This window comes from Galeopterus variegatus, unplaced genomic scaffold, assembly GCF_000696425.1.
Source record: "Galeopterus variegatus unplaced genomic scaffold, G_variegatus-3.0.2 Scaffold6036, whole genome shotgun sequence".
NCBI lineage: Eukaryota > Metazoa > Chordata > Mammalia > Dermoptera > Cynocephalidae > Galeopterus > Galeopterus variegatus.
In genome coordinates, this window is record NW_007732147.1 from 117,180 (window position 1) to 139,851 (window position 22,672).

At 37.0% G+C, this 22,672-nt stretch overlaps 1 protein-coding gene across 4 annotated transcripts in view; it reads right to left on the minus strand.

Moving 5' to 3' along the window:
- Window positions 1–21,264, minus strand: part of NFU1 (NFU1 iron-sulfur cluster scaffold) — a 31,338-nt gene extending 10,074 nt beyond the window's left edge. The window contains exons 1-5 of one of the 4 annotated variants that reach the window (XM_008590358.1): window positions 21,166–21,264; window positions 17,794–17,894; window positions 14,435–14,570; window positions 11,590–11,656; window positions 1,136–1,250 (exon numbers count right to left, since the gene is read on the minus strand). In XM_008590358.1, the coding sequence (XP_008588580.1) occupies window positions 1,136–1,250; window positions 11,590–11,656; window positions 14,435–14,570; window positions 17,794–17,894; window positions 21,166–21,227 (481 nt within the window). In that variant the 5' untranslated portion in view covers window positions 21,228–21,264. Of the gene's footprint in view, window positions 1–1,135; window positions 1,251–11,589; window positions 11,657–14,434; window positions 14,571–17,793; window positions 17,895–21,165 lie in introns of those variants that run through there. The other 3 variants (XM_008590359.1, XM_008590361.1, XM_008590362.1) reach the window with 3 other exon arrangements.
- Window positions 21,265–22,672: the final 1,408 nt, after the last annotated feature.

Genomic DNA, 22,672 nt, shown 5'->3' on the forward strand with positions numbered 1-22,672 from the left:
AAAAATGAACAGAAAATTTACTGACAAGGAAACAGCCAGTGAACCAAAGAAAACCTTCAGGTTTAGTATTAATCAAGGAAACGTAATTGAAACAAGATACCATTTGAAACCCAACATACTGGTTTATAAAAAAAAAAAAAAAAAAAACATAAGAAACACTAAGTGATGACAAGAATATAAGAAAGTTGAAATTCTTTTATGAGAGTACTTTTAAAAGTTTGTGGAAAGATTCACACTATCTTGCAATTCTGTTTTTCCACAACTTTTTGAAGTACCCTCATATACCGCTAGTATGTGTGTAAATTAGAACTTATGATACAGCAATTTCACTTCTAGGAACATACTCTAAAGAAACTCCCCACATATACACAAAAAGACCTGTACAAGGACGCCTTCTGCAGGAACGTTTGTGATAGAAATTGGTACAAACAATTCACTTGAACATAAGTAAAGGCACAAATTAACTAGCGATAGTTTATTAATATAATGGAATACTATCCAACACTTAAAATGAATAAACTAGATCTATATTTTTTTAAATGAATATATTTCAAAAATATATACTCAGCTAAAAAGGCAATCTGCAGTATAAAACAAGTTATTTAAAGTTTAAGAACAAAAACCAATACTATATATTCTCTGCAGAGACTTACATGTGTAATAAAAATATAAAAACAAAACAAGTTCACGCTTCTTTAATAAACATCAAAGACGTTGATTCTGCATCTTTGGAAGTAGGAAGGGAAAAAGGATAGGGATATAAAGTCTTTAACTGTTAATATTTTCTTTAAAAATGGATCTAAAGCAACTATGGCAAAAAGTTAACATTTGTTAAACCTGAGTGGAGAGCAAATGGGTAAGCATTATCTTATTTTTTGCATGCTCAAAAATTTTTATAATTGAAATTTTACTTTTGTATAATAGATTCAATTTATGCACTAGTTTTCAACATTGATGAATAGATAGCATATATAAAGTTTTAGTCCTTCTGGAATTGATTTCAGAGCTATATATATTACATGATTTTAAAAATCTGTATTCTTATGACTTCTGAAATCAAGACAAATGTGAAGAAAGTAGAAAAGAAAAGTGAAAAAAAAAAAAAGACAAATATTAATTACTCAACACATGTTACCTGCTTCTCCGGAAGATGTTTCCTCAGTAACTAGGGGTAAGCCAGATGCAAAGAAGTCCATAATTGTTGCATAAATATCTGGTTTCAGTAAATTCCAGTCTAATTCTTCATTTTCCTATAAACATTTGAAGAAAAATGCTACATTCCCAGCCAAGGGCAAATATAAACAGAACACTACCTTGTATCTTTCAAAAATATTTTCTTGTATACATCCTATACTATGCAACATCACCCATTACTGGAGAGTACATGTCAGATCCAGCTTTTAAAGTCAAAAAAAGGATATAACTACTTATATACAGGACATCACACAACTATTCTAAAAATTAAACTTACATGTACTATTTAGAGAGTATTGAAGAAATTCAATGCTGCAACTGCAGAACCATGACTACTCTGCAACGGGTCTTGTGGACTATCAACAAGACTGGTATCCTTAAGAACAATTCCATAACTGTTTCACCTGTATATCTAGCCAACTAGTTGTTTCCATAAATAAAAAGATAGGATTATCAAATGCCCAGATAGTACTAACATCTAGAAAGAGAAAGGCAACATGTTTTAGTTTGTTAAAGGAAAGCTCTTTAGGAGGAAAACTACTCCATGCAGTCTATTTAGACTCTCAGGATTCTGCTAGCTAGAGTCTATGCTTAAATACTATTAAAAATTGAGTCAATATGGATGAAAGAGACTATTTTTGTCATGGATTAAGAAGCAATTTAGAGACAGCACACCAAAGGTAAGATAAACTGGGCACTGCTATGGATATGAGTTAAACTAGTAAGATGTTTTAGTGATTGGGAAAGGAAACTAGTTCTAATTAGTATTCTAATAAATTATTTGGAAAATGGATCAGAAAGCCATCTCAGGGCTGGCCCGGTGGCGCACTCGGTAGAGTGCGGTGCTTAGGAGTGCAGCGGCGCTCCCGCCGAGGGTTCGGATCCCATGTGGAGACCCGTCTGCTCACTGGTTGAGCGCGGTGCGGGCACGACACCGAGGGTTGCGATCCCGTTGCCGGTCACGAAAAAAGACAAAAAAGAGAAAAAAAAAAAAGAAAGCCATCTCAGGGCTGGCCCGGTGGCGCACTCGGTAGAGTGCGGGGCTTAGGAGTGCAGCGGCGCTCCCGCCGAGGGTTCGGATCCCATGTGGAGACCCGTCTGCTCACTGGTTGAGCGCGGTGCGGGCACGACACCGAGGGTTGCGATCCCGTTGCCGGTCACGAAAAAAGACAAAAAAGAGAAAAAAAAAAAAGAAAGCCATCTCAGATCTTTAAATAGTGGGCTCTACTAAGTAGGGATATAAAGGTCATAAAAAGAAGAAAAGTATTCTGAAGTTATCTGAATGAGAAAAAAGGAATCATAGAAACTGCAAATACACACATACATTTAGAAAAAAATAACACAAATGATGCATAATAAAAGCTTATGAATTCTCAATTACAGATCTGAAAGGGAAACAGGCAATCACTGAAGACATCAAGTAAATGTGATAATCCATGATGAGAAAGGTTACTGAAAGCAAACAAATCAAATTCACTATTCTGTCTATTAAATATCAATGTGTACCTTAACTTGGAACATTATCTATTGATTATGTCGTTTTGCTTAAAAAAAAAAAAGTGGTGCTACAGCAATTTCAAAAAGGGTAACTAAGTAATGAAGGGAAAGGGAAATAAAAGATGACTCACCAAATCAAATCAAGAAAAAAAGGAAAAGAAAGAAAAAATAAAACCCTATGAAATATAATTATATTTTTCATCTATATAAATGTTTATATAGTAAAGGCTATATTAAAAGAATTATATAACAACTTTTAAAAATAAATAATTTCCCATATAATAAAGACAAGAATACCTAGTTGTAAGAATTAAATTAGATAATATATGTAAAGCACTAGTGCTATATCTGACATCTTGGATATATTAAATAAATGTTTGTCCTTTTGTCCCTTTAAAAAATATGAAGGAGGGCCGGCCCGGTGGCGCACTGCTACAGTGCGCCGCTTGGGAGCGCGGTGGCGCTACTGCCGAGGGTTCGGATCCCACATACAGACTGGTTCCTGCTCACTGGCTGAGCGGGGTGCGGACGCAACACCGAGGGTTGCGATCCCGTTGCCGGTCCCGGGCCAGTACGGGCGCGACACTGAGGGTTGCGATCCGTTGCCGGACACGAAAAAAGACAAAAAAGGAGAAAAAAAAAAATGAAGGAAAGAAAACTGGAGGGTTGCGATCCGTTGCCGGACACGAAAAAAGACAAAAAAGGAAAAAAAAAAAAATGAAGGAAAGAAAACTGAAGAATAACAAAGATAGGCCAGAAGTCCACAAATTGATGAAGACTGGGGATCAGTTAACGTAGATTTACTCACCACAACCCTACATTCAGGAGAAACCACTTGAAGCCTGATAATTCAGTTTAGAAAACTTTACAACATTGTTTCCTTCTACAAAAATTTTTTAAGAGTGCCTACTACATGCTAGGTATTCTTCTAGGTGAGCTTAACAAGATGAGCAATCTTTATCTTCACAAAGTTTACATTCTAGTGCAGGAAAGACAGGTAATAAAAAATAGACAAGTGGGTGGAGCAAGATGGCTGACTAGAAGACCCTACAGTTTGTCTCTCCCACAAAGACTGACAAAACAATGAAAAAACAACTACTTCTGGGTGAAAATAACTAAAGAACAGCACCGGAGCACATCAAAGGAGTAATATAAATGCTAGTAAGCACAGAAACTCAGGATAGTCATATAGAGGACAAAGGGAAACACCCAGCCTCCACTATTTCATCGCCCAGCAAAGAGCAGCAGGGAACCAGGAGGAACTTCTCACTGCAGAGAAAAGGTAAGCAAAAGGAACCCAGCAGCCCTAATCAATACCTTGGACACCTACTACCCTTACCACTGGGAACCCTGGTAGTCTTCACAGGCACTAAGCCCACCTAAGGGAGCTACCTAGAGTCCACACAGTTGTACTCCCACAGAGGAGCCGACACTGTGCCCCCCCTTCTGTGGGCTATGTGGATATTCTTACATCTTGGAACTGGAAATGCTACTTCAAGGTGTCTTATTCTGGGGGTGAGTGACACCCTTTAATCCCAGAGGCTAGGCCACCACTGAATCAACTTCCCCAAGCAGCTGTTACATTCTACCCTGAGGGGCTAAGCAGTGGTGGAACTATTCCATCCACCCTTCCCAGTTAAAGGAATGCCCCTCCCCTCTCAGGCCAGAGCCGAAGCTGTGAAGTTGCTTACTCCCTCTGGGGGAATCTTTAACTACCCCTCTCATACGTGGCTGTGTCCCATCCTCCTGGGAGTGAGCTAAAACTATGAATGGTGCCCTGGAGAACTGCTGTCTTGACTAAGAAGCTGCTTGGCCAAGAAGCTGTTTGGCCAGCTGAGCAGCTGAGCATCCTAGGGCTGAGTTGATGTACTACCCTGAGTCCTAAGGAAACAGAGCAGTGGCTGAGCTGAGACACTCTACCCTACTAACTGAAAAACTCCAGTACCCTGCTTCCTTGCAACTGAACTATTCCCCTAGAGAATGAGCTACTAAGACATTTCTTCCCCCAGGGAGTGGAGTCAGCACTATGCTGCATCCTGTCCACCAAGTGACAGCTGTACCCCACTCTGGGACCTAGCAGCCACTGTACCAGACCTCGAAGAGACACGAATATTGCTGAGTCCCACAGTTTCAGGGGCTAGTCACCACTACACAATACTTCACCCCCTGAAAACTGAGTGACAACTGAGGCTCATTTGCTCTGGTTCCAGAATTGGTGAGGTTGATCACAGCTGAAGAAACAGCCCACAGACTAAACCACTGCATCTACACAGAACCAGAATCACCACACCCTATCCAACAAGCATACTGCAACCCAATTGCAGCTGAAAGACTCTGTCTATGAAAGACACTCTGTAAAGTTTGGAAGAGGTGATTGTTCTACCAGATGCACATATATCAATGAAGGGCCACAAGAAACATGAAAAAGCAAGGAAACATGACAACACCAAAAGAACACAATAACACACCAGTGATGAATTGACAAACTGCAAAAAAGGAATTAAAAATAATGATATTAAGAAAACTCAACAAGATAGAAGAGAATATAGATAAGGAATTTGATTAAATCAGAAAAATAATTTATGTTATGAATGAGAAATTTAACAAAGAGAGATAAATGTAAAAAAGAGTCAAACAGAAATCCTGTAGCTGAAGAATTCAATGAGTGAAATAAAAAATACAATAGAGAGCTTCAACAGCAGACTAAAACAAGGAGAAGACAAGATCTCTGAACTTGAAGACAGGTCATTTGAAATTACCCAGTTAGAGAAATAAAAAGAAATGAGAATAAAAAAGGGTAAAAAAAATGTACAGGAACTATAGAATATCAATATACAAACAAACATTCAAATATGGGCTTACCCAAAGGAGAAGAAAAGGAAAAAGGCATTCAAAACCTATTTAATGAAATAATAGCTGAACACTTCCCAAGTCTTGGTAGAGATATGCTCATACAGATCCAGGAGGCTCAAATGTCCCCAAATATATTCAACTAAAAAGATCCTCTTCAAGGGACATTGCAGTCAAAATGTCAAAAGTTAAGACAAAGAGAGAATTCTAAAAACAGCAAGAGAAACGTGTCATGTCACATATAGGAAATCTCTATTAGACTATAACAGCATATTTCTCATCAGAAACATTATAGGCCAGGAGAAAATAGGATGATATATTCAAGGTACTGAAAGAAAAAATTCCCGGCCAAGAATACTATATCCAGCAAAGCTATCCTTCAGGAATGAAAAATAAAGAAAGTCTTTCAAAGACAACAAAAACTGAGGAAATTCATAACAACTAAAACAACTTGAGAAACAATTAACAGAGACCAGCAGCTTGAAGCAAAAGGAAAATAACCACCATCAAGAAAACACACAAAAAGATAAAACTCACTGGTAAAGCATGTACCCAAATGGGAAAGAAAAAGGAATCAAACATTACCACGATAGAAAATCACCAAACTACAATGATAAACAATAAGAGAGAAAGAAGCAAAAAACATAAAAGACAACCAAAAACTGAACAAAATGAGAGGAATAAGTCCTCATCTACCAATAATAACTCTGAATGTAAGTGGATTAAATTCTCAAGTAAAAGATACAGACTGACAGAATGGATAAAAAAACAAGACCCAACTATACACTGCCTTCAAGAAACCCACTTCACTTGTAAAGACACACACAGACTGAAAGTGCAGGGATGAAAAACATATTCCATGCAAATGGAAAGCAAAACTGAGCAGGAATAACTAAACTTAAATCAGAGAAAACAGACTCTAAGTCAAAAACCATAAAAAGAGACAACCATAAAAAGAGACATCATTATATATGTGTTAAAGGGGTCAATTCATCAAGAGGATATAACAATTGTAAATATATATGCACCCAACAGTGGAGCATCCAGATATCTAAAGCAAATGTTATTAGATCTAAAGGGAGAGATAGACTATAATAAAATAATAGCTGGAGACTTCAACACCCCACTGTGGGCAATGCACAGATTATCTAGATAGAAAACCAAAAAAGAAACACTGGATTTGAACTGCACTATAGACCAAATAGATATTACAGACATTTATAGAACACTGCATTCAACAGCTATAAAATACACATTCTTCTCATCACTACAAGGAACATTTTCCAGGATCAGCCATATGTTAGGCCACAAAACAAGTCTCAACAAAATTTTAAAAACTGAAATTATATCAAGTATTTTCTCTGATAACAATGAAATAAAACTAGAAATCGATAGCAATAGAAACTTTCAAAACAAATACATGGAGATTAAACAACATGCTCCTGAATGACCAATGGGTCATAGAGAAATTAGAAAGGAAATTTAAATATGTACTGAAAGAAATGAAAACTGAAATATAACACAGCAAAACCTATGGGATATAGCCAAAGCAGTACTAAGAGGGAAGTTTATAGCAATAAGTGCTTACTTCAAAAACATAGAAAGATCTCAAATAAACAATCTAAAAATGCATCAAAAGGAACTAGAAAAGAAAGATCAAACCAAACCCAAAATTAGCAGAAGGAAAGAAATAATAAAGATAGAGGAAAAACAAACAAAATTGAGATAAAAAAAAAAGATCAAAAAAATAAAATGTTGGTTTTTAAAAAGAATAAACAAAATTGACAAGCTATTAGCTAAACTAAGAAAAAAAGAGAAAAGACTCAAATAAAATCTGAAATAAAAAGGTATACAATTGATACTACAGAAATACGAAAGACGATTAGGGATTTTTATGAACAACTATATGCCAACAAATTAGAAAACCTAGAGGAGGTGGATAAATTCCTGGACACATGCAATCTACCAAGATTGAACCAAGAGGAAACAAAAAGCCTGAAGAGACCAATTATGAGTAATGAGATTCAATCAGTAATAAAAAGTCTCCCATTAAAGAAAACCTCAGGACTGATGGCTTCACTGCCAAAGTCTTCCAACATTTAAAGAAGAATTAATAGCAATTCTCCTCAAACTCTTCCAAAAAATTGAAGAGGGAATTCTTCCAAACTCATTCTATGAGGCCAGCATTACCCTGATACAAAACCACACAAGGATACACACACAAAAACAAAAATAAACTTCAGGCAAATATCCCTGAATCCTTGATGAACACAGATGCAAAAATCCTCAACAAAATACTAGCAAACCTAATCCAGCAGCATATTAAAAAGATCATTCACCATGATCAAGTGGGATTTATCCCAGGGATACAAGGTTTGTTCTACATACACAAATCAAGAAATATGATACAACACATGAACAGAATGAAGGACAAAAACCATATGATCATCTCAACTGATGCAGAAAAAGGATTTGACAAAACACAACATCCCCTCATGACAAAAACACTCAACAAATTAGGCACAGAAGGAATGTGCCTCAACATAATAAAGGCCACATATGACAAACCCACAGCTAACACCATACTGAACAAGGTAAAGCTGAAAAAAAAAAAAAAAAAAAAAAAAGCTGAAAGCTTTACCTCTAAGACCAGAACAAAAAAAGGATGCCCACTCTCAGCACTCTGATTCAACATACTACTGGAAGTCCTAGCCACAGCAATTAGGCAAGACAAATAAATAAGGAGCATCCAAATTGGAAAACAAGATATTGATGAAAGAAATTGAAGAGGATGCTAAAAAATGAAAAGAAATGCTCATAGGTGGGAAGAATTAATATTGTCAAAATGACCATCCTACCCAAAGTAATCCACAGATTTGCTGAAACCTTTATCAAAATACCAATGACATTCTTCACAGAAATAGATAAAACAATCCTAAAATTTGTATGGAACCACAAAAGACTGAACAGCCAAAGAAACCCTAAGCAAAAACAACAAAGCTGGAGGCATCATACTACCTGACTTCGAAATATACTACAAAGCTACAGTAACCAAAACACTACAGTACCGGCATAAAAACAGATATACAGACCAATGGAACAAAATACAGAACGCAAAAATAAAACCATGTACTTACAGCCAAATCTATCTGATTTTTGACAAAGGTGCCAAGAATATGCATTGAGGAAAGGACAATTTCTTCAATAAATGGTGCTGGGAAAACTGGATAGCTGTATACAGAAGAATGAAATTAGACCCCTATCTCTTATCATATACAAAAATCAACTCAAATGAATTAAAGGTTTAAATGTAAAACCCAAAACCATGAAACTACTAGAAGAAAACATAAGGGAAAATCTACAGGACACTGGGCTAGGCAAAGACTTTATGAAGAGGACCTCAAAAGCAAAAATAGGCAGCTGGGGTTATATGAAACTAAAAAGCTTCTGCACAACAAAAGAAACAATCAAAAAGAGTGAAGAGACAACTTACAGAATAGGAGAAAATATTTGCAAACTATGCATCCAAAAAGAGATTAATATCTAGAATATACACGGAACTCAAACAACTCAACAGCAAAAAAAAACAATTTCTGATCCAAAAGTGGGCAAATGAGCTGAATAGATATTTCTCGCAAGAAAACATACAAATGGCCAACAGCTGTCAGAAAAAATGCTCAACATCACTAATCATCAGGAAAAAGCAAATCAAAATCACAATGAGATATCATGTCACTCCAGTTAGAATGCCTACTATCAAAAAGACCAAAAATAACAAATGCTGACAAGGATGTGGAGAAAGGGGAACTCTTATACACTGTTGGTGGGAATATAAATTGTACAGTCATTATGGAAAACACTATGGAGGTTCCTCAAAAAACCACAAATATAACTACCCTATAAACCAGCAATCCCACTACTGGGTATATATCCAAAGGAAAGGAAACCAGTATATTGAAGAGATATTTGCACTCCCACATTTACTGCAGCATTATTCACAATAGCCAAGATATACAATCAATGCAAGTGTCCATTGACAGAGGAATGGATAAAAGAAAGTGTGGTGTATAAAAACAATGGAATATTATTCAGCTATAAAAAAAGAATGAAATCCTGTCATCTGCAACAACATGGATGAACTTAGAGGACATTATGTTAAGTGAAGTAAGCCAGAAATAGAAAGAGAAATACTATATGTTGTCACTCAAATATGAAACTAAGAAAGTTGATCACAAAGAAGTGGAGAGTAAAACAGTGGTTACCAGAGGCTGGAAAGGGTAGGGGGGAGAGAGAGATAATGAGAGGTGGATTAACAGATACAAAAGTACAGCCAGATAGGAGGAATAATATCTAGTGTTCTATAGCACTGTAGAACGACTACAAACAGCAATGATTTAGTGCATAGTTTTAATTAGCTAGAAGAGAGGATTTTGAATGTTCCCAACACAAAGAAATGATAAATGTTTGAGGTAATGGAAAAAAATCAGTGGTTGCCAGGGTTTCAGAAGAGAAGGCAGGAGAGAGAGATGAACAGGGGGAGCACAGAGAATTTTTAGGGCAGCAAACTATTCTGTATGATACTATAATGGTGAATACACCATTACACATTTGGCAAAACCCACAGAACTATACAACACAAAGAGAGAACCATAACGTAAAATTAACTCAATATAATATATCAATATTGTTTCATAACTGAAGCAAATGTACCACACTAATATAACATGTTAATAATAGGACAGACTGTGTTTGTATGTGGGAGGAGGGTATGGAAACTATCTGTACTTTCTGATCAATTCCTCTATAGACGTAAAACTGCTATAAAAAAAATAAAACTGCAGTAGGAAAAAAATATGATTAAGTGGTAAGTGTAATGAAGAAAATAAAACAGGTTAATGAGCTCGTAGAGGGTATGTCACTTTAACTAAGATGGTCAAGAAAAGGCTTTCTGAGAATTTAGAATTAACATTCTAAACAACAGGTAAAAACATTTTACAATTAGAATATCTGCAAGAATATCCATAGCCACTGGGATTGCCACCAAGGAGGAAAAACATATTTCTCTTCATTACATAAGTAGCTATAGGAGAATACTAGGCTAGATGTAACACATTACTAAGCCAGTGAGTCTACTTTTAAAGCACATCAAAAACTCAAAGTAATCCTTTCAAATTGCATAAGGGAAGTTCAATGAATACAATACTTTTGATTTTGACACAGTAGTGGGCAAATGATTAAGTTCAGTAGATATACAACAATTAACATATCTAAAAGGATACACAGTTCAAATTTAAATAGTTCATTTCCCATTAATCTAGTGGATTTAAAAATGGAACAGCTTTTTCTAGCAGATACCACCTTGACCTTTGGAATGGGTAGCATATTTATCTTGATTTTGTGATATTTAAAGGTTAACCAAGTGCTGCAGAACTGCACAGTCCACTGTTATCTGTGAAGCTCTGAAGTATAATTGCAGGATTGTGGAATTTGTATATATACATACATATAAATATATATATATATATACATATATACATATAATTGTTATACATATCGATATATATCTCAACAGAATAAATGAATATATATCTCCTTTCAAAGTAGACACATCATGTCATATGACATATATACATAATGTGTTTTTACAATATAAGCACATGTATAATTTGTTCATTTATAATATTTACTTACTTCCCTTTTTACTCTATCAATTTAAAGTAAAAATTAATAAAAATAATACTTGGAGGCCTAAATTCTAGTCCTGCCAAGGTGAGTCTTGCTGTAGACCAGCTATATAATCTTGGACACTGCATTTAACCTTCTGAAGCTCAAGTTCTCTTTTGAAAAATGAGGGAACTGAACTATAGTTAATTTCAACTTGAAAATTTTTTAAATAATTAACTTGAGAAATGTGAGAAGTAAGCTACATTTGAGATTTTTAATAACTATGTGCAAAATATATTAAGAATGAAAATTCTGCAGAGGAGCATTGGACTCTGAAAACACTAAAAGTACTTCAAGTCTTATTTTATATAATCCTATGTTTACCTTTGTGACAGTGATGAAATCTGGTCCAAAGAAGACACTTTTTACTCCTTCAATCCTAAATAACTGTCTATGAATAAAGGAAAAAATAAGAGATAATAAGTCTTATCATGGAAAAGTTTAAACATATACAAAGAGTAGAGAGCAAAGTAAAAGAACCTCTATGTACCCATCACCAGCTTCAACAATTACCAACTCATGGCCAATTTTGTTTCATTTTCTCACCTCACAATCCAGCACTATACCACTCCTAGGTATTGACCAAAGAAAACTGAAAACATATGCTCCACAAAGAATTGTACGTAAATCTTTATAGCAGCTTCATTTATCATAGCCACAAAAAATCTGGAAATGTCCATCAACTGGTGAATGAATAAACAGACTATGTTATATCCATACAATGTAGTACTACTTGACAATAAAGAGGAATGAAATACTGATATGTATTAAAATGAGGATGACTCTCAAAAGCCTTCCTGAAGTAAGATACACTAGTATTTATTTATTCATTCAATAATTACTCATTCATTCAACAAATATTTTAACACCTACTGAGTGCCAGGCACTATACTAAGAACTAGAGATACAATGATAAGCAAGGAAGACTGGTCTCTATCCTCAGAAAGCTTATTTTAGCTTATAGCAAAAATATTCCCTAATAAAACAACAAAGAAAACAAGACTAGTTTTGCTTGACTGAAAATAATAAATTCTATGAATCCAGAAAAAAGGCTATTTTCAAAATACTAATTTGAAGAGGGCTTTTGCTGTGCAGAAGCTTTTCAGTTTGACATAATCCCATTTACTTATCTTTTCTTTTGTTGCTTGTGCTTTTGGGGTCTTATTCATAACGTCTTTGACCAGTGCTACTTCCTGAAGTGTTTCCCCTATGTTTTCCTTTAGTAGCTTTATAGTTTCAGGTATTATACTTAACTCTTTAATCCATTTTGAGTTGATTTTGGTATTTGGCAAAAAGTGCAGGTCTAGTTTCATTCTTCTGCATACGGATGTCCAATTTTCCCAGCACCACTTATTGAAAAGGCAGTCTTTTCCTCAACTTACATTCTTGTAGCCTTTGTTAAAAATCAGTTGGCTCTAAGTATGTAGGTTGATTTCTGGGTTCTCTACTCTGTTCCATTGTCTGAGTGTCTATTTTTATGCCTATTTCATGCTGTTTTGGTTACTATAGCTTTGTAGCATAATTAGAAGTCAGGTAAGGCCGGCCTGTGGCTCACTCGGTAGAGTGCGGTGCTGATAACACCAAGGCCACGGGTTCAGATCCTATATAGGGATGGCCGGTTGGCTCACTGGCTGAGCGTGGTGCTGACAACACCAAGCCAAGGGTTGAGATCCCCTTACCGGTCATCTTTAAAAAAAAAAAAAAAAAAAAAAAGTCAGATAGTGTTATGACTGGCTTTATTTTTTTTGCTCAGGATTGCTTTGGCTATTTGGGGTCTTAGCTTGTTCCATATGAATGTTAGGATTGTGAAAAGACAACCTACAGGAGAAAATATATGCAAACTATATATCAAACAAAGGAATAATATCCAGAATATACAAGGAACTCAAACAACTACACACTAAAAAAAAAAAATAACCCAATTAAAAAATGGGCAAAGGAGGTGAATAGACATTTTCCGAAGGAAGACATACGAATGGCCAACAGACACTTAAAAAAATGCTCAACATCACTAATCATCTGGGAAATATAAACTAAAATCACACTGAGATATCATCTCACCCCTGTTAGACTGGCTATAATCAAAAAGACTGAGAATAACAAATGCTGATGAGGATGCAGAACTCTTCTACACTGTTGGTGGGACTGTAAATTAGTATAGTCACTATGGAAAACAGTATGGAGGTTTCTCCAATAATTACAGATAGATCAACCACACAGTCCAGCAATCCCACTTGCTGGTATCTACTCAAAGGAACAGAAATCATCATGTCAAAAGGATATATGCACTCCCATGCTCATCATAGCTCTATTAACAACAGCCAAGATTTGGAACCAACCTAAATATCCATCAACGGATGACCAGTACTGTAGATTGGATGCCCTCCCCAACCTCACTGAAGCTTAAATCCCCACTGTAACTGCTGGGAGTGGGAAATCCTATTACAGTAATTGAAAGGTGGGGCCCTGAAGAGGTGATTACATTGTAGGACCATACTGTAGTGAATGGATTAATAATGGTGGTCAGGGACATGGTTCAGGGGGCTTTAAAATGAGAGTGAATACAGAAGTTAGTCTTTCTCTCTGCTTCACCATTTTTGCCATGTGAGACACCCAGGTAATTGTTGCGACCACTAAGACCCTCACCAGATGTGTTCCCTAGACTTTGGATTTCCTACCCTATGAAAAGTAAGCAATAAATTTTGTTTTCTTTATAAATTACCCAGTTCCAAGTATTTTGTTATAAGCAACATAAATGGACGAATACAATTACCTTGGCTGCTCTTTTCACTTTTCAATTATATACAAATTTTACAATCAACACACACACACACACACACACACACACACACACACAATGGAATACTACTCAGCCATAAAAAAGAATGAAACTCTGCCATTCACAGCAACATAGATGAGCGTGGAGAAAATTATGTCAAGTGAAAGAAGCCAGGCATAGAGGGAGAAATGTCACATGTCCTCACTCATAAGTGGGAGCTAAGAGAGAAAGAAGGAAAGAAAGACCACAGTGGTGTGTTTGACTTGCAGAGGGAGAGAACAGACCTGGGGTTAAAATGCACTAAAAATGCGATAGCTAAATAAGGCTGTCTTAACCCCAAAGTTGGTTATTTATGTTTCTTGGTAAAAGCAAATGAAAACAATAACATACCTAGCCAGAGGGGAGCGAAATGCTGCAGCTGGCGTGGGAAAATCCATAGTTCTTGTCTCAAGAACTGGTTTTCCTGGTATAAACTTTAAACTGTTTGGATTTGGGGTATCTTGTGTTTGAATAAACATACATCTCACTAAAAAAGAAAAAGAAGAAAGAATGTTATTCTAGAAAAAACAGTAGTTAACAAGTTCATGGACTATGAAGTGCTCCTTTTCAGAGAACCAGAAATAAGAAATATTGGAAAAAAAGAAAACTGGACATTATTGTCCAAGCTGACAAAATAAGAATTTATAAGGACAAGAAATATATTTAGCATAACTGCATAGAATTTTATATTAATACTCTGATTATTTAGTTATGTTATTCAACAGATTTCAGCAATATCCTACACTTAAGTAGGAAGACACAACATAATTTAGGAATCTTATATGTACATGTATTCTATTTTGTGACTTGGTACCAATGGCTAACATATTCATAATCTTAGACCATTATCGCTGTGATATTAATAGAGTAAAATGTCACATTCACTTTCTTTCAAAGTGCTACCATTCTTTTAAAGACAATAAAGGTAGCAATTTATAATAATAATAATAACAAATATTTATTATTTGCTTATTACAGGGTCAAGTGCTTTAAATGTATTTATGCCTTTAACAATCCTGTAAAGAAGGTATTATTATTATTCCCATTCTACAAATGAAGAAACTTAGGCTAGGAGATGTTGAATAACTTGTCTGATGGTACAGTTGGTAACATTATAAAATATCGCATACGTGGGAATCTGTGTGAATTACTTTCTGGAATATTTAATTTAAAAATATCTTTACAGGCTCTTTTCCTATATGTTTCTTCTAGAACCATGATTAGATTGAGAATGAATTCATTAAAGCAATAAAGAGTGAACAGATTCTTTAATTTCCTACTTTGCTGGTATGACAACAACTTGCCGGACAAAAGGATAGCATTGGTGTTTTAACAGTTTTAAATCTATTAAACAGACTCTGATTATTTATTACAAAAATAAACCTTCTGAGCAAAAAAAAATTCTCCATCTTTAAGCAGTATATTTAAATAGGATGACAACAGCATATTATAAAAACTAAAATTTACTGAGTACACATCATGTGCTGGGCATAGTGCTAAACACAATACATGTATTGCACCATTTAATCCTTACATCCTCCCAAGGAGGTACTGCTTTTATCCTATTTTATAAACGAGGAAACTAAAGCTAAAGGTCACTCAGTTTGTACGTGACAGAGCCAGGATTCAAGTGTGGACAATTTCCTAGTGCTGACTCTTAACCACTGTGCATACTGCCAGTCCTTATTTATTATTGCTAAGCATAGCAGGAAAATACATTTAAGATCAGTCTTCCTATCCTGTCATCATCTTCATACCACATAGTTTAAGATAGATAATAAAATATCAAAAAGCAACAGTTTTATTTTAAATCTGAAAGAGATTAAGTTTGGCAAAACATATGGCTGGTACGGAACTGCTTTTCTTAACCATTAGGGAGAAGGTTCTAATTCAACAGCTAAGTCGTTTTTGCACCTCGCCGTGCAATTGCAACTTACAGATGTTAAACCACTTCCTGTGTGAAGTAGAAATTGAAACTAAACTCCCATACATTCTGCTTAAGCTACTGTCCTAATCAAACATTAGCTGATGACTTGGTGACCAGGCAAATCCTAAAAAAGGGAAAATAAAAAATGATAACCTCAATGTCCAAGCACTTCATTTAAAATATTTATACCTCCAACCAAGACATTCTTCCGTAAATCTGTGTTTTAATTTTTCAAATGAAACATTTAAGAAAGGGCTGCCACCACTTTCTGTAAATAAAGCACACCAAGGTTCTTTTAACCCTGGTCTGAACCAATCAGTTCTTGCAGCCTTTCTTAACAATTTATTGATAACCAAAATCTCTGTACACACTAGGCATATTTGAAAAATTAAATCTGGCTTTATTCTACTCAAGCCATTTGAGTAAAACTACATCTACAGAAAGAAAAATTTTTAGAAATACTCGAAGGTAAAAGCTATAAATATTTTTTAAAAAGTCTTTTAAGAGCGTATAATCTATATATATTCTCTGAAATAGAAATTATGAAAATATTATCATCACACAACTTTTCTCCTTTGACAATGAACAAAGCTATTTCAAAAGACTAATTTGAATAAATATTTACCAAAATCTTTCCAATTATAGTCTAAATTGGGTTTAATTAGGTATTTCAAAAATGACTCCCAGGTCCATCAGCAAGAAAGATGTTCCAGAAAGTGTCATGAGAGTTACCACAGGACAGAAAGACTGCAATATAGTATTTTTTCCTCATAGATATACTAATAGGTATCTAAACAAGTAGGCATAGGCTCCTTAAAAATATAGATTAGTGGTGCTTAAAATCAATATCCACGACTAAAATCAGTGGGTTTCCAATTTGAAAAGCCTAGATGACCTCATAATTCAGTGCTACAATGTTTAAAAATCTAATTAAAGTGGTTTGATCTGCTAAGTTCTGCAATATTTATGACTATTCAATGACTCAAGGAGACAGGCAAGCCCACAGGAAAGCACTCCTCTTCTTGCCCCAGTCTACAGAACAGGTAAGGTCTCTACCCTGATTCAACTCATGCTCTTAGCCAAAGTCAAGCACATTCTAAACAAGAAGCTGTGAAGGAAAGGGAGACAGACTGAATCCATACGCTCACAACTTCATAACCACATAGAGGTATGCATTTACAAACATATACACACACATGTGCACACACACACACACTCCTCTCATCAAGCGTCCCTAACTACATTACAGTGGTCACATTTCAAATTCTTTTCAAATCCTATCTTCATACTATTTCCAATATTAAAGAAAATCAAAGTATGTAATATCAACAAGATTGTCAATAAAACCATAGTAATTAATTTTGATGAAATTAAAAAAAGTACATTTAAACTCCTACGTTCTAAGGTCTGGATGAAAGCCAGAAGTTTATTGATTTTAGGGGTATTCTTATACAAATAAGGAAAGCAGTAGTTTAAAATACATATGATTCTTTGAAACACAAACCCATTTATAACTTCTCTTTACAAAATTTTCATTTCAGAAATCATTTCTTGAGCAACTCTTATGTTCCAGGGGATGCGTTATACAAGATACTGAGATTTCATAGATCTATTGGACAATGTCCTCACAAATAACTAAGGTATGGTATTATGACAGAAAAAAACCCAGTATGTTTTTCTTATGAGCTTCTGAATAGAAAAGTTACAAATTCTCCTCTTTTATGATCCACTAGTTCCACTAGTTTCAGAAACATAATTTGCTCTTAAAGAGATAAACTTTTACCTGTGTTACATAAGGCTGCAGGTAGTGGGAAAAGTGGTCTTCGTACAAATTGATGCAAAGGCTGTTTCTTAATGGTGTACGGATTCATCATATGACAGAATCTGTACTTAAAAACAAATAATAAATGGGATTTTAAGAGATCTAATCTTTTAAAGTCAGTCTCTACTTCTCATATATAAAAAAAAGACATGTAAAATCTAAACATAACCAGCAATAATTATGCAGATAATTACAGAGCTGACTTTTCATTTTCCATCTACAACATTATTTCCTCTTACTTAGGCAAGCAATATCTACAAATGATTCAGAAACAGGTACAGCTCAAATGGAAATTCATTGCCTTGATAACTGGGTGTACGCAGGGCAGAGTAACATCCGAGTATAAGAAACAGAAATGTATCTATGTTAGTGATTTATAACCTGGAGTCCCAGACTCTTTCTTATGCATGAAGGAGGCAAAGAACTATAAGCTTTTACTTCTTCTTTTAAAAAATTTTAAAACTAGGTAATAGAGTCACATGGTTCAAAATTGATAAGGACAAAAATTATACACAGTGAAAAGTCTCCCTCATATTCTGTCCCCTACAACCATGTTTCTCTCTCTAGAGATAACCTATATTACCTGTTTTGAAAAGTATTTCAATACTTCAAAAAATTTAATAGAAGTTCAGATCCATACCGACCAGCCACACACAAAAAAATTAAAAATAAATAAATTTTAAAAATCTAATAGAAAGTACACTATTGTCCTCCACACTGCTAAAACAGCCAATCATGTTTACATGCTTTTTGACTGGAAACGTATTAACCCAGAGTTGTAATTTTACTATGATAGAGAAGCATTAATTGGCTATTTTATGGCTTTGACAGATTAAAAACAAAGGGAGAAAGGAAACAAATATTACCAGAAAAGGAAATAAAAGGAGATTTGAGTAGTGAAAAATCTTAGAACCCTATTGCAAGTTACTTTAAGATGCAGTTTACTTTAAAGTATTGCTATCCATTACAACTGTCATTTCACAGGAGCCATTGAGGAATTTTAAGCACAGGAGACACGTTTGTGATCACACACGATAACTTAAAAAAAAAAATTCTATGATTATTTTCCACCTAAAATAGGAAGTGACAGACTTCACATCACATTCTTTTCTTACAAAACCACAATTCTGCATGTCAAAGAGTGAGAACCAATTAAGTGGAAAACAGATTACCTAAAATTTTTCCTGACTTCAGTTATCTTTAAATGTGATTTATAAGCAAAAATCTACTTCACTGGGACACTGTAGGACTGTAAGCCATACAAAGTTTCTTAGATGCTACTGGAGAAACTAAAGGACCAGCCTGGAAGATTCAGGAGAATTAAGTAATCACTAGTGACATCGTTAGAAACAACATGACACTGTAGGACTGTAAGCCATACAAAGTTTCTTAGATGCTACTGGAGAAACTAAAGGACCGGCCTGGAAGATTCAGGAGAATTAAGTAATCACTAGTGACATCGTTAGAAACAACACTGAATGGGGATTCAAGGAATGTGTGAAGCCCTGACTGCCATTCCCCATACCAGAGTTGGTCACAGTAAGGTCTGTGACCACTTTAAGTTCTGACTCTATTACAGCACTCATGACTTTATCGTTATTTGCTAATGTCTTTCTTACTAGGCTGCAAACTCGTTAAGAGGAGAGACTGTCACATCTATGTCCCCAGCTGCTAGCACTGTGGCCTCAGTTTCTCATCTCTACAACAAGGCTAATATTCGCAGCTACTGCTCATAAAGACTGGGATGATGGGTCCAGATAATCCGGTAAAGTGCTTAAATCAGTGCCAGGCCATGCAGTAAATGCTCAATAAATGGTAGCTCCTACCATTATTATCATGGAATAGTTGCCCAATAATTACTTATTAAATGAATGAAGTTCAAGATTTGGGGTGAAAACACCTTTTTCTATAGCTCACTGTCTAAATCTCCCTGTGAATATTCTGGAATTTGGAAATACATTGGAAAACCAGTATTCTTACCCTTTCAGCCCAGGGAAAAGGCAGCAGGGTGGATAAATAAGACGCATATTTTGACAGAGAGATAGGTTTAAAGTTTAAAATAAAAGTATGAATTAAGTTAATTATTCAAGGAAGACATCTACTCAAACATATGAGGGGGAGAAGGGGAGTAACTAACCAAAAAATCTTTCTGCTAACTTAATATTTTTAAGAAATGCATTTAAACGTCAACAGCCCCATTAACACTAAAACCTCTAATATGCAAGATATCAAACTCTGCTAGGCCTTTTCCTCCAGAAGTAAAATCAGGGTCCGAGACCTCCATAAAGTCCACTAACTAATGTTGACAGGTGACAATGGGAGGAGAGACTCAAAGGCATGCCTTAGGTAAGAAGGAAAGATAAGGGAACGCAGTAGTCTAAAGGGGCCGGGGCGGGGGGGTACCTAGGAGTCTGGATTCTCCTTGGAGTTCCATCCCTGAGAAGCTGTGTGACCTTGCACACGTCACGTCCCCTTTTGGGGCCTCACTGGGAAAATGAAGAAATGAGACAAAGCATTTTCTTCCCTTCTGTGTGATGTACCGCCTGCGCAGCCCGGAGTAACTAACCAAAAAATCTTTCTGCTAACTTAATATTTTTAAGAAATGCATTTAAACGTCAACAGCCCCATTAACACTAAAACCTCTAATATGCAAGATATCAAACTCTGCTAGGCCTTTTCCTCCAGAAGTAAAATCAGGGTCCGAGACCTCCATAAAGTCCACTAACTAATGTTGACAGGTGACAATGGGAGGAGAGACTCAAAGGCATGCCTTAGGTAAGAAGGAAAGATAAGGGAACGCAGTAGTCTAAAGGGGCCGGGGCGGGGGGGTACCTAGGAGTCTGGATTCTCCTTAGAGTTCCATCCCTGAGAAGCTGTGTGACCTTGCACACGTCACGTCCCCTTTTGGGGCCTCACTGGGAAAATGAGGAAATGAGACAAAGCATTTTCTTCCCTTCTGTGTGATGTTCTGATTTTGTGTTTAATAGAGGAGGGAATGCAAGTGGTGAAAGGGCTAGGAGCCACACGATTTAAAACCAGCTCCTCCGTTCTGTCTCTAGAGCCGGTCCCTGCGACCTTCCGGCCCGAAGGAATGCAGGCTCCGGGTCTCAGAGCCTGGCAGGAGGCTCCACTGAGTCCGTCAGAACTGGAGGCACCGAGCTGCCTTTCCGACAGCTTCAGGGATAACCCCAACTGCGGTGATGCGGCGGACCCAAGGGCTCCATCAGATGCACTACCCCCGTCCGTCCTTAAGAGAAGGTCGGCGAGGCGGCAACCGCTCCTCTGGCTAAGCCCAGCGGCACCCCTATTCGGAGCTCCAGGCTCGTCACCTACCGCCTGCGCAGCCCCATGGCAGCAGCCGCAGCTCCCCAGCCCCTCCGGGCCGCCGCCGCCATCTTAGTCGGAGAGGGCGCAGGCGCCGACAGTTCTCGCCCCTTCGCAGAGCCTCCGGAGTCCCGCGCAGGCGCAGGCTGGCCGGAAGCTGAGCAGGCCCTGGGAAGAGCGCCCACTAGCGGCCGCGGGAGACGCTGCTGTGGCTCAGGGTCACGGGCTTGCGCTGCGCTATTTGCAGCCTTTGCTTACCTACTGCGTCAGCCTGAACGAGGGGGACCGGCGGAGGGGTAAAAATAATAATAATAAAATAAATAAAACAAATCTTTGCTATGCTTGCGCAGGCGCCCTCAGTAAGGCACGCAGCATTCCGTACGCTTGCACGGAGTCGTTCTTTACTTTTTCGTTTAGCTGGGGGTTCCTCGCTGGCTCTAGTCCTGCGTTTAGAAAGTTGTTCCCCACCCTTGAACCTGCTCCGTTCCCTCTGTGGGGCCCTGCTCGCCCTCCAGACCAGGTCAGGGACTGGTCCCCCAAGCTTTCCGGAACATTCCTTCCGTAGGGTTCTCGCCTTTCTCCTACCCTTCTCCCATGGGACTGATGTGGCTCTGTCTTAATCCTTCCTTCAGGCTGGGCTTGTGGGCCACAGCTCGGACCAACCCGCACAGAGGACGCGCCTAGTTTACCGAGCCAAGTATAAAAGCCCATCAATTACTCTTTCAGAACCTTCCTAGGGTATTCGGTTTTCTGTAGGACAGAGGCTCTCGAAATGTGGAGGGCGGAGCGGTAGGCAAAGAAAAGGGAGGAACACATTAGAAATGCAAATTCCCGGGCCTCACCTGGACCTACTGAGTCAGAATCTCGATAGGTGAGGCCCCAGTGATCTGTTTTCGCAAGCCCTCCAAGTGACCTTGATGCAGAATAGAGTTTGAGAACCACCGCCCTCGGAGATACACACACGAGTACAGTACTGGTGTCTAGACCGGAAACAGCACACCTGTTGAACAGGTGGAGGCCACAGGAAAGACAACGCTAGTGGTTTCTAAGGCACGGAATTTGGTATATATACTATCTTAATTAAGAAAGGGGAAGGTGAGAAGGGCAGCTATAGGGAAACAAATGATTTTTAGGAAAGGTAAATGGGCCTTTAGGCGAATAGATGTGAGATTTGACAGTTTTGTGAGAATGTCTGTTTAGGTAACTTCTAATCCTGGCGCTGACTTCTCTCTAGTGATAGGAATTAATTTTCTCTCCAGTGATAGGAATTAATCTTTCTTGGTTGCAAAACTCCTGGGGAGGGGGTTTATGACAGCTGAATTCTTTCTGGGAGGCTTTGCTTTTAGGAAGAAAAGGGAAGTTCAGAGGAAAAACAAAAAAACCTCTTCACAGACATTCTCACAACCAAATTCTTACCATCTCCTTGGGTCATATTTTTCTGTGAATTACCATATACGTACATGAACAAAAATCGTTTTTTTCTCTTGCTTATCTGTCTTTTGTCAATTTAATTCAC